Source organism: Panthera pardus, unplaced genomic scaffold, assembly GCF_024362965.1.
Source record: "Panthera pardus isolate Hobbes unplaced genomic scaffold, ASM2436296v1 HiC_scaffold_17, whole genome shotgun sequence".
NCBI lineage: Eukaryota > Metazoa > Chordata > Mammalia > Carnivora > Felidae > Panthera > Panthera pardus.
Window position 1 is genome coordinate 15,302,221 of NW_026526732.1, and position 13,503 is coordinate 15,315,723.

The following is a 13,503-nucleotide window of genomic DNA, read 5'->3' on the forward strand; positions in this document are numbered from 1 at the left end:
TGTTAAAGTCCTCAGAACTCAAGCTCTGTACAGTCCTCTGAATATTGATCCCTTACAAAAGAGAGCCTGGAAATGAATCTCACTAAGGCAGATGCTACAGAGATATTAGAACGTCAGGGAGATTCTGAAGAGAGGCAAAAGAGAATAATAGCACAGCTCTAAATATCCTTCTTCTTTATGGAAAAATTGTGTTCTAACAGGGCTCAGAGATTTCTTAAAGTCAGAATTTTCAAAAAAACACCCTTTATTCATTCATTTATTCATCCATTCAATAAGCATTTCCTGTGCTTCATTGCTGATTTGAATGATGAGGATGAGTGTTAGAGTCAGGGAAGCTAACTCTTGGATTCCTGGTGAACACAGGAGCAGAAGAAACCTTGAGCCCTGTAATGGCAAAGACAGCCACACACCATCAGAGACAACACGAGAAGCTTCTGAGAAACCTGGGCTTGTAGCTGGTGGGAGGCATGTCCAAAAAAAGTGTATTCTTTCTCCCCAGGGGTAAAACTGAGCAAGAATTCAAAGAAAAGTGGTGGGGAGTTGGGGCCCAGAAATAACTGGGGACTCATTTAGCATTGAGAAGCCAGGGACTGGGACAGGAAAGGGGAAGGAGAAAGGTTGCCTACATTGCCACCAAAAGAATGAGGAAGTGGTTAAGGTAGCATGTTTCCCATGAAACTGAGCTTGACTGTCATTTTCCCTTTATTTTTCTTCCTGGGCCAGCAGCTTTAGCACACCTTCCCAGATTTGTGCCCAGCGGTCAGTGAGACTGTCAGGCTTCTGGTTATCAGTTTTTAAAAGACAATAATAAGCTGAGGACTAGATGTTTATCTAAATATTCATTAAATAGATAGAACTAGAACTTGGAAGTATGAAATTGCCCTTGAGATATTTATAATGACAGTGAATTTTGGAAAAGGTGTAATTTTTAATAAATCAAAGTAACAGTTACGTGATGCAATTCAAGCTTCCAGGGGGAAAAAAAATCAAATGTACTTCACTAGCACCGAAACTAAGAATCAGCCAGGCAATGATGCAGTTGAGTGTGATCTAGATATTAAAAACGTAACAACTTCACATTTTTGCCTTTTTTGACCTTCAGATAAACAATGTTATACTTGTTAACAAGTTTTCACCATGTATAGGATAATAGTAAATTAAGATTTAATAATCTAACCCTTTTAAAATTAAATCTCTACCCATGGATAGATTATATAAAGTGATTTTGTAAAGATTAACAAATTTCAGAATGAACAATAAAGAGAAAAGCCTTTTCTACAGCGAGATATCAAAAAACAGATATGTAACATGTGTTATAAAAAAGCATCCCTTGTCAGAGCTGAGCAGGTAGGTTTTATCATTCTTACTGCAGTTGTTTTTAAAGTGTAAATGGAAAAAGATTAATTTCTTGATGTAAACTTTTGCTAGGTCTAATACAGATACTCTACAGATTGAAACCTACCAAAACTACATGATGCATTTTATCATAATGCTCTTCGTATCTTGAGTCTAAGTAAAGAAATGTATTATCAAGTCAAAAAATATGCTCCAAATGCTAAGGAAAAGGAAAATTTAAGCTAAAATCACCAACATCTGAAAATTCTGACAATATTCTATTAGTAAAAAAAAAAATTCTCAAACTACTAACATAGACAAATGAACTGATTATTTTTATTAAAATTCATCATGCAAAATGAAGTCAATTTGGGGGGGGGGGGAGTTTTCCAAGATGGAGACATAGGAGATTCCTGAATTCACATGCTCCCATAGACATACCAAATCTCTAGCTACACAATTTCTTCTGAAAGACATCCAGAAACTAGCTGAATGATTCCTACACAGTGGGGAAATGAAAAAATACTTACATCAATATACACCCCTGGTACAATGACACACAATCAAGAGGGAACTCAAAACTCTCAGTTTCTCTCTGAGGAGCAAAGATTTGGACCCAATATATAGCACTCCAGTTTTTAAAACTTTCACCTAAGGGGAGAGCCACCGAAACAGGCAGTGAAATACATGAGAAATATAAGACTATAGAAAACAAAGAAACTTCTTAATGGGCTCACAAGATTACTGTCCATCTTCCCAAGTTTCATCACAGAAGTGAACATCTCCCAGTCTTTGTCTGATAGAGATCTATTTGCATATTTTAAGACCTGCTACCTGTGGGCCAGGTTCTAATTTAGTGTCATCTAGAGACTAACTATGATCCTCCTCAGAGGCTGGGGAAACCCTGTGGCCTGCTCCAAAAATCACCTATCTCTCTCTAAAAGGAGCTTGTACATACATCTGGCATCCCAACTTTTTTGGCTGCCATCCAGGGAACTCATCCTTTGATCACCTGGTTCTATTGATCAGAAGAGCTTGTGTTTGCCAATCCCATAGACCTATAGCAAACAATTCCTAAGGCACTATCTCCGAGGCACAGCACAGAGGGAGCAAACAGACACTCTCATATCCCAGTATTTCCCTGAAAGAGATATATTTGTATCCTTTAAAAGCTGTTACCTGAGGATCCAGCTACCAATCAGCCTGAATCTAGGTGTTCAGCAAGATCCTCCCCTTTGGGATATTGACAGGACTTGGCATACCTTCAACTCTTGGGAACCACTGAGAAGAAAGAAGGCTGCCTAGGCAATCATAATAGTTTGAGAGACAACCAAGAGCTCAGGATAGGATGAACAATAAAGTTTGTCTCCTACTCCATCAAGACTAGGAAAGGGGGCTATTTTATCTAATGCACAGGAACCAACACAGAATCAAGTAAAATGAAGAAACAGAGGAATAGGTTCCAAACAAAAGAAATGAGATAAAATTACAGAAACAGACTAGCAAAGTGGAAGTAAGTTCTTTACCTAATAAAGAGTCTAAAATAATGATCACGAAGATGCTCACCAGAGTGAGGAGAACAATACATGAACAAAGTGGGAATTTCAACAAAGAGACAGGAAATATGAGAAAATACCAAACAAAGGGGCACCTGGGTGGCTCAGTTGGTTAAGTGTCTGACACTTGATATTGGCTCAAGTCATGATCTCACAGTTGTGAGATCGAGCCCGCACTGGGCTCCACACTGAGAGTGGGGCCTGCTTAGGATTCTCTCTGTCCTTCTCCCTCCCTCTCTCTGTCCCTCTCTCTCACACACATGTGCTCTCTCTCTCTCTCTCTCTCAAAATAAATAAATTTTTTAAAAAAGAAAATACCAAACAAAAATCACAGAACTAAAGAGTACAATAATTGCACTGAAAAATTTAATGGAGGGGTTCAACATCAGACTAGATCAAGCTGAAGAAAGGATCAACAAACTCAGACAGAAGACAGAAATTCATCCAATCAGAGAAATGAAAAGGAAAAAGAAAAAGAATGAAAAAGAGTAATGATAGTTTGAGTAACTTATAGGACAACATCAAGAAAACCAGCATTCACATTATAAGGGGTCTCAGGAGAAAAAAGAATGAAAGGGACAGAAAGCTCATTCAAAGAAATCATGGCTGCAAACTTCCCTAATCTGGGGAAAGAAAGAGACATCCAGATCCAGGAAGCCCAAAGAGCTGTAACAAAGATGAACCCAAAGAAACCCACACCAAGACACATTAAAATTAAAGTATCAACAGTTAAAGACAGGAAGACAATCTTAAAAGCAGTAAAAGAAAAACAACTTGTTACACAAGGCTATCACCAAGTAAGGACATCAGTAGGTGACACTATCAGCACATTTTATAGCAAAAACTTTACAGATCAAAAGAGTGTCATAATATACTCAAGTGCTGAAAGAAAAAACCATCAACCAAGAATACTCTACCCAGCAAAGTTGTCCTTCAGAATTTTGAGGGAGAGGTCAAGAGTTTATCAGAAACAAAAGCTGAAGGAGTTCATCACCACTAGCCCAGCCTTACAAGAAATGTCAAAGGTACTTTTTCATGCTACAATAAAAGGATCCCAATTAGTAATAGGAAAACATATTAAAGTATATGGGGTGCCTGGGTGCCTCATTCGGTTAAGCATCTGACTTTGGCTCAGGTCATGATCTCACGGTTCATGAGTTCAAGCCCCACATCAGGCTTTGCTCTGACAGTGCACAGTCTGCTTGGGATTCTCTCTCCCTCTCTCTTCCCCTTCTCCACTTGTGTGCATGCTCTCTCTCTCTCTCTCTGAGTGAATAAACTTAAAAAAAAAAGAAAGCATAAATTTCAATAGTAAGGCAAATATAGAGTTAAATTCAAAATACTCTAAAGTTATGGTGATGGATAAATCATTTATAAATCCAGTAGGAAGGTTAAAAGACAAAAGTAATAAAAATAATTGGGGCACCTGAGCAGTTCAGTCAGTTAAGTGCCTGACTCTTGGTTTCAGGTCTGGTCATAATCCCAGGGTCATGAGACTGAGCCTGCATTGGGCTCCATGTTTGAGGTGGAGTCTGCTTAAGATTCTCTCTCTCCCTCTCCTTCATCCTCTCATGTTATCTCTCTCTCTCCCTCAAAGAAGAATAATTATAATTATAATAGTTTGTAATGGATACACAAGGTAAAAAGATGTAAATTATGACATCAAACATAAAACATGGGGGGAGAGCAAAAATTAGAACTTTAAAATATGTTCAAACTTAACTGGTCAAAAATCACCAATATATGTTATAAATATAAGTTGTTACATGTAAGCATAATGGTAGCTACAAAGCAAATGCCTATAGTAGATAAACAAAAGATAATGAGAAAGAAATCTAAGAAAACCACTGTGAAAGTCATCAAACCACAAAGGAAGAAAGCAAGAAAAGAAAAAAAAAAGAGGAACTACAAAACAACCAGAAAACAATTAACAAAATGGCAACAAGTACACACCTATAAATAATTCTTTAAATTAACTAAATCCTCCAATCGAAAGACATGGAGAGATTGAATGAATAATAATAATAAAAAAAAAGACCCAACTATATGCTGCCTACAACAGACTCACATCAGGTTTAAGGACACAAACCGACTGAAAGTGAAAGGATAGAAAAATATACTCCATGCAAATGGAAAGCAAAGAAAGAAGGCATAGTTATACAAGATAAAATTCAAGAATTTAATTAAAGACTGTAATGAGACAAAAAATCATTATATAATGATACAGAGGTCAATCTGACAAGAGGGTAAAGCACTGCTTTCTTTCTTTAATATATATTTATTTATTTATTTATTTATTTATTTATTTATTTATTTATTTATTTTGAGAGAAAGAGTATGAGTGGGGAAAGGGGCAAAGAGAGTGAGAGACTCCCAAGCAGGCTCCGTGCTGTCAGTGCAGAGCCCAATGTGGGGCTCGATCTCACGAACTGTGAGATCATGACCTAAGCTGAAGTCAAGAGTTGGATCCTAAACCAAGTGAGCCACCCAGGTTCCCTGAAGGTAAAGCATTTGTAAATATTTATGCCCCCAACAATAGGGCACCTAAATACATAAAACAAACATTTAACAGACCTTAAAAGAGAAATAGACAGCAATACAAGAATAATAGAGGACTTCAATACCCCATTTTCAACAATGGATAGACCATCCAGACAAAAAAATCAGTAACAAAACATTGAGCTTAACACACTAGACTTAATGTGAATGATAGTTCATCGTCATGGATTGGAAAAAATAATACTATTAAAATGTCTATACTACCCAAACCAACAATATACAGATCCACCGTAATCTCTATCAAAATTCCAGTTAGATTTTTCACAGAAATAGAAAAAGAAATCCTAAAATTCCTATGGAAACATGAAGACCCTGAATAGTCAAAACAATTGTAATAAAGAAGAACAAAGCTGGAGGCATAAGCATCACACTTCCTTATTTTAGACTATATTACAAAGCTATAGTAATCAAAAGAGTATGGGATTAACATAAAAACACTGACACAGAACAATGCTACAGAATAGAAAACCCAGAAATAAACCCAAGCATATATGGTCAATTGATTTATAACAAAAGAACTAAGAATATAAAATGAGGAAAAGCTAGTCTCTTCAATAAAAGGTGATGGGAAACTGGATAGCCATATACACAAAAATGAAACTGGATCACTATCTTACACCATACACAAAAATCAATTCAAAATGGATAAAGGACTTGAAAGTAATACCTGCAACCATAGAACTCGTAGAAGAAAACAAAGAAAGAGCTCCCTGACACCAATCTTGGCAATGCTTTTTTTTTTGGGGGGGGGGGGGTTTGACACCAGTCAGCTTTTGATTTACAACAGCTGTATTTTAATAGTACACACACACACACACACACACACACACACACACACACACACACAATTTCATCTCTGCCTTTATAATTCCTTTTTGTTTTTTAACCATCAAGTAATAAGATATAGCTTGGTCCAAGAGTTTGAAATCATTCAGGTCTTTTAAACTAATATGATCAAGTGGTTTTGCTATACATCTCATTATTATAAATTTGTTTAGTTCTGGGTTTAACAATGGGATAGCTAAACATGGATATATTTTCTTTCCCTTGATTTATGTCTCCATTTCATTCCGAAATTTGGAAGATTATTGCCATGAATTCTTCATTTACTGATGATGTATTTGAACTTCATTCCAGCTATTTCACATGCCCTTCAAGTATTATAAAAATGTCATGATGGAAATCTACTGATAAGTATGAAAAAATATATACTTGAGTTCAACAGTGCTCTGGAATTAATAGTGACAAGACTTCAAGAGGGAAAATATATGCTTATAGGACAATAAAACTTAACAGCAACCGAGAGTTGGCTCTCAGGTATATGGCTATTATTTGTTTCTTGTTTTTTCTCTTCTCCCAAAGTATTCTTTAAAAAGGCAATAACAAATATAAAGAAAAAAGTTATTACCACATTACACTTAGATTCTATTAATTGTTTATCATAGATCTGCTTCACATGAGGATGCTAAGCTAGGTTGGTGCTCAATAAAACTCTTAATTTCAAAGATGGCCAAGACTTTTTATTTGCCAGTTGGGCTGACCCTAAAAATCTAAATATGCCTGTCAATCCCCATGTTTCCATTTAACACAATCTCTACCACCTACATGGATGCCCTCTATCAAGTTGGGATCAAACATTGCTGCCTCCTTATTCAAAGAGGTTGCCAACTTATTCAAAGTTTACATGTTAATGGATGCAAATACACAAAATCGTCTCTAAGGTCAGACATTTGTCCACTTGGTCTACAATCGGTGAACTTTGCAATACAAATACAAAGCTCCACGTTTATTTAGTTTAATAAAAAAAAACCCACGCTTCATAGGTAACAATTAATTTCTCATATTAAAAGAAACCAAATGAGACGATCTCTGCCTAAAACCACTACTCATTTGATCTACAAGCCCAGAAAAAAGATGTAACTTCCTCTTGCCTTGGTTCATCTATGTTAGCTCCTGAATGGATATGTTGGGGCATGGAGGAGGTCATTTTCTAGTCTTGTTTCCATAATAACTAGAATTCTTCTCCCTGAACAACAAGAGCAACAGTCAAGTTTTACAGGAACACCAGTTCTGAGAGAATCAACTGAAGGACCAAGTGTCACTTCAGCCAGTGTATCTTTCTACCAGCTCCTCTCAGGGAGGCGAACCTATTTTATTTTTCTTTTGTATTACCTTTCTCCTAAAATATTAAGAATAGACAGTGGAGTACATAATTGGCATTCAGTCAAGACACCCATTATTATCTCTTTAGCCCACAAACATCTTAAAAGTTCTTAAAAGGTAAAACTGTTTATGGATAACTGAGGTATGTTGAACAAAAGTCATCAATATTACAAATTTGTAGTACCTGGATCACTTTATGTTAAACATTTCTGACAGCGTGAAGACATAATATTACATGCATTTATTATGTAGTGTCCATCCCAGAATTTTTAGTTAAATATAAATAATGTCAGGTTAAAGACTTTAATCTTCTAGATTTTGATTTTAAAACATTGCTTCCTAACTTCCAGGAGAATTACAGTATGTTGATAGTGAAAATTAACAAATTGGATGTAACCTTGAAACCAGTCAGATAGCAAGCTGTGGTGTCCCACCGCTCCTCCCATGACAGCTCGACCAGTTAGTGAGCAGTTTCAACTCCTAAAGTAAGTGTTGAGCTTAGTGTTCTTACCTGGCACCCTCTTTGCCCAGTTGATCATGTGAACCAGCTCCCTGTCAGCAAGGTTGGTCAGCAAGCCCATCATCGAAGCCTCACTGAAGGGTCTGGAAGGATCGTAGTCGGAATAGATTATGGGGGGCTCAGCCTCCAACAAGGCACTGACCATCTGATCGGCTGTCAGGGACAAGGCTGGGCTGTTCTTCTTAGTATGCTTAATCAAGAGAGGGCTTGGCCAAAGGTTGGAAGCCCTCACATCTCCGGAAGACCCCACTTCATTCCTGCCCTCCCCCTCATCTCTCTGGCGCTTGTGTTTCAACATTCTTCCTCCTCTTCGGTCTTTCCGTATTCCTGAGAACACAGAAAAAAAAAATACCCAGTTTATTTTTTTCTCATGTAAACTTTCACACTAAAACCAACTTCCATGCTAATAGCCTTTATTTTATTTACATAGATATTTTGAGGCACAAATTTGCTAGTAGGTGTTCAACAAGCAGCTGCCTAAGAGGAAAAAAAAAAGCTTTGATTTGTAGCATTCTCCAATTCCATGGTGTAAATACTCCCACCATGGCAAATTTCAAGCTACTTGTCTGAACTGGAGCGGCTTACAAGACTCCTGAAGAGTTAACAGTAGAATTTTGTGAGCCAACACAAGTTGAATCTGACAAACTGTGTGTGTGTGTGTGTGTGTGTGTGTGTGTGTGTAACAGATACTACAAAAAGAACAAAATCATAATGATTATTCTTGAAATACAGCTTACCATCAAAGACAGCTTCTGCTATGAATATTCTTTTAACAGTAAATTTAAAAGGCACTGAGAGTCGGTTAAGCGTCCGACTTCAGCCAGGTCACGATCTCGCGGTCCGTGAGTTCGAGCCCCGCGTCAGGCTCTGGGCTGATGGCTCGGAGCCTGGAGCCTGCTTCCGATTCTGTGTCTCCCTCTCTCTCTGCCCCTCCCCCGTTCATGCTCTGTCTCTCTCTGTCTCAAAAATAAATAAACGTTAAAAAAAAATTAAAAAATATTATAAAAAAAAAATAAAAGGCACTGAGAAAAGCACTTTGTAACCATCCTATCATCCAAGTAGGTCTCTTACTGGAAGACACAGAAGGGGAGTGACGTATCTGAAATGTATCTGACAGCCTCAGGATCCCACAGGTCCTCAGCGAGTCTTTGACTGCTGCTAAGCTGCACCTGATCACCTCAGTACTTCGCCTAAGACCTTCAAGTAGTTTAATTGGTTCTTAGATTTTCACAAATGTATTTCTCTTCCCCTAATAGAAAAGCTTTAAAATAGCTGAAAAGAATTTTCCCCCAAAGGTTTACCCAGCTGTGGTTCTCACTAACTAAATTATAAACAGAAGGAGAATCCAGTCTCTTGCAATGATTCTTTGTGGTCCCATCTCGGCATCTTAACCTGGAAAAGGCCATGCTGTGGCACTGAAATGTATCAGCAGAAACAAATACCTTACAAAGACAAAAATTAACACAAGCTTCTGTAGTTTCAAAACTGGTCATATCAAAAGAAATGTTCATCTCTCCAAAATAAGCTGGACAGCAACATTTTTTAGGTTTGTATGAAAAAAATAATTTTGGTAAAAAGCTAATACAATTATTTTTAATATTAAATACATGAGCAGCACACACTCTTTATAATATATTACCTTTTCTCTCATAACAAATGAATAACTAATATCAGAAACTTGTTCTATTCTGTTCTAATTTGTCAAGGAATTTGGACAAATATGTGGCTGTGAATTTTTTATGTGTAACTTTTTAAAATTTTTTTCATAAGTATTTTTAAGTGTTTATTTTTGAGAGAGAGGAGAGACAGAGAGAGAGTGAGTGGGGTAGGAGCAGAGAGAGAGGGAGACAGAGAATCCGAAGCAGGATCCAGGCTCCGAGCTGTCAGCACAGAGCCCAATGTGGAGCTCAAACCCATGAACCGTAAGATCATGACCTGAGCCAAAGTCGGACGCTTAACCGACTGAGCTACCCAGGAGCCCCTTATGTGTAACTTTTATTCTTATAGGTCTAGATTATATACATTAGACAACGCCCTCAAAATATAATGAAGTCACAGACCTTTCCTATTTGTTCAGTATTAAAATAAGCATTTCTCAGAACTCTTGTAATAAGTAATAAAAATAAAGATTATTATCACTAATACACACTCAGTACTTACCATGTATCTTAAGCACTTTATATACACTTTACATGAAAGCACTTTACAATTAATTTAACCCTCACCATAAATCTTGTAAGGTTAATATTGGGAAACATCTATGTAGAAAGGTTCATGAACTTGTCCGAGACCATTCTCAACCAAGTATGATTCGAGATCCTGGCCCTAAAATGAAGAAGTTTCTCCAGTTAACAGTTTTAGAATTTTACCAATTATCAACAAAGTTGACAAATTTATGAATATCCAGAAGTAAAATAAGTTGGAGGAGACCAGTTGTATTTGACCAGCCATTGTCCTTAGTCAGGCCTTTCAACCAGTTCATTGCCAGATATGCTCATGAGATAAGAGTCTCTAGATTAAGAAAGATGATTCACTCTACTCTCAGGTCATCAGTGCATACCCGGAGTTATCACACCCATGGCTGAATACTGCATATATAAGCAAAATAATCTAAAAATTATTTAGATTGGAGTAACTAGGATGGTGGGGAGGTGTGAAATCTCGTCACACAGAGGTCAACTGAGGAACGAAGAGTGGTTAGTGTAGAGAAAAGAAGATTTAGAGGAAACATGAGTGCCTCCTATAAAGATGGTGTTATAGTCTGAAAGCTTGTGTCCCCTGAAATTCATGTGTTGAAATCAAAGTGGTGGTACTTGGAGGTGGGGCCTTTGGTAGGTAGTTATGTCATGGGAGTACAGTCCCATGGATGGCCTCATAAGAGGCCAGGGAGCTAGTGGATGAATGGCCTCATAAGAGGCCAGGGAGCTAGTATGAGCTTGCTCTCTCTACTATGTGAGGATACGAGATATCTGTGAGCTATCTGCAAGCCAGGAAGCAGACTCTATTCAGACACCAGATCTGCGGCCCCTTGATCTTGGACTTCCCAAACTCCAGAACTTTGAAAAACAAATGTTTGTTGTTTAAGCCATGAAGTCTTTGTCATTTCTGTTATAGCAGCCCACACTACCTGGGAGATGGGTTTGATTTGCTCTTCTGTGTTTCTTCTGTAACACCGAAGAGATATGTGGAAACTGTTAAGTAGAGTTCAAAATAAGGAGGCAGTTGGCAATAGTTAAATCAGACAAAAAAGGTAGAATCTGCTGCCATAGGAAGTGCTACATTGGATCACTAGAAGGTTCCAATAATAGCTAGCTGAAGACTTAAAAAAAAATTTTAATGTTTATTTATTTTTGAGAAACAGAGAGACAGAGTGTGAGCAGGGGAAAGGCAGAGAGAGAGGGAGACACTGAATCTGAAGCAAGCTCCAGACTCTGAGCTGTTAGCGCAAAGCCCAACACGGTGCTCCAACTCACGAACTGTGAGATCGTGACCTGATCCAAAGTCGGATACTTAACCAACTGAACTACCTAGGTGTCCCTAGTGAAGACTTTATGGAAATGTTACTGAAGGGATTAATTATTGAGTGAGCATTTGCACTAGGTGACCTTCAATATACCTTCTCAAGACCATATGACTCCATTTGGAATGAAAGACCAGTAGCCTTGGAATGAAAAATGGGGGGTGGGGGGAGAAATCGAAAGCAAAAATTCCTTTAGAATCACATTTTTCAGGAAATTTTGAGGTCAGAATTTTGAAAGGATGAATTCTGATTGGTGTTTTACCTACTCTGGGTGGGCACTGGGGTAAAAATACTGCATTGTTTTTCAGTCATTAGTATATTATTTGAATATTTTTTATTTCTCTATAACTTTAGAAGGAGATTGGGAATGTGAATAGCTCTTATAGGAAATCTGCAACAGCAAAGAAAATTTTTTAATATCAGATCTATGTGGAAAGATAAAAGCAAGGGATTTGACTAACGGAAAAAAATGGTTAAAGATGATACTGTTTTTCCTTAGATGAAATCAGGAGTTATCTGATCACAACTACACATAAGCATTTTACTTTTTAAAGTCTATGCTTTCTATTATAAATATAATTTATTTTTTAAAGATTTCAAAAGTAAAGACAACTAGATAGAAAGTTAACAAAACAAAACATAGTATTACTACCCACTTTAAAAGGCCCTAGCAGTCTTAATACTGATATAGGATTTCCAGAAAAAGGCTTTTAGACTCAATTCAGGTACTAATAGCAGCAGTTATCAAATTTATCAAAGCCTTTATTCATTTGGTAAAAAAAAAAATTGTTCACTATTTATAAGGTATATTCACAGATGATACAGTGATAAACAAAGACAGATTATGTTACCCTCCAGCTTGGAAGCAGAAAGACATCAATTTAGAGTATTCATTGGATGAATGAATGAATGAATGAATGAACTTCCCAAAACACAATGGAAGGGAGGAGGTGAATGAAGGAGGAGGAGACAAAGAAAGCTTCTGTAAGGGAGGGAGTTACATTTAAGCCAACTCGTGAAATTTCCTTTCTCGGAGAAATTTAGGCGTAGTCTACTCAGAGTGAGTTGAGTCTCACAAACACATGATCTAGGATGTTGAACCCAAGACAAAAATGGCCCCGGGTTTGGCATGTAGAACAATAAGACACAACTGGAGAGATCAAAGAGAGAGTTGAATATTTATGAAATCATCAAATAGTCAAATAGGGAACGATGGATTCAATTAGCACTAACAAATATTTTCTCTAATGTACCCCTAAGTGCACTATATTAAATGCCAAAGTCCCTACAAAATGTACAAATAGAACAAAAATAGAAAATTGTGCCTATTATGTGGCCAACTACATGTGGTAGGATCCTAAGGCACAGCTCAATGAGGAAGGCATCTTTTTCCACTTATAAGTAGTAATTGTCACATTACCAGTGACATACCAATGTCATTTACCAGTGACAATATTACACAAATATTTTATAGTACTTCAAAAAAATCAAACTGGAATTGAGTGGAAGAAGGTAAAAAAAATGACCCAAATCCTACTTCTATTTTAACCTAGGTTAAATAAGAATTGCAGGTCAGAACCAATGATTACAGGCTGTGTTGCTATGGCACAGGCAGCCAGTTCTTAATTATATACAGTGATGGGGCATAGGAGTGGCATGCATAATTGAAATCCAAAGTAAAATTAAAACCTCTATGCTCCCCACCAAGACATTTTCCAGAATTATTTGGAGAGCAGCAACCTAGATTGATATGTATTTTACTTAAGCTGGCTTCCCTCTGTCGAACTCATTTTAACTATCAGTGAAAAAGACCAAAAGAACAAAAATAAGTTCACAAAGCAGAGGGATAA

General features: G+C 37.2%; 1 protein-coding gene across 5 annotated transcripts in view; it reads right to left on the reverse strand.

Annotated features, from left to right (window-relative positions):
* ESR1 (estrogen receptor 1) overlaps positions 1 to 13,503 on the reverse strand; it is a 421,083-nt gene that overhangs the window by 144,842 nt on the left and 262,738 nt on the right. For all 5 annotated transcript variants that reach the window (XM_053904374.1, XM_053904373.1, XM_053904372.1 and 2 more), the window contains one exon: positions 8,125 to 8,460. In XM_053904374.1, coding sequence (XP_053760349.1) covers positions 8,125 to 8,460 — 336 coding nt within the window. The remainder of the gene's footprint in view (positions 1 to 8,124; positions 8,461 to 13,503) is intronic.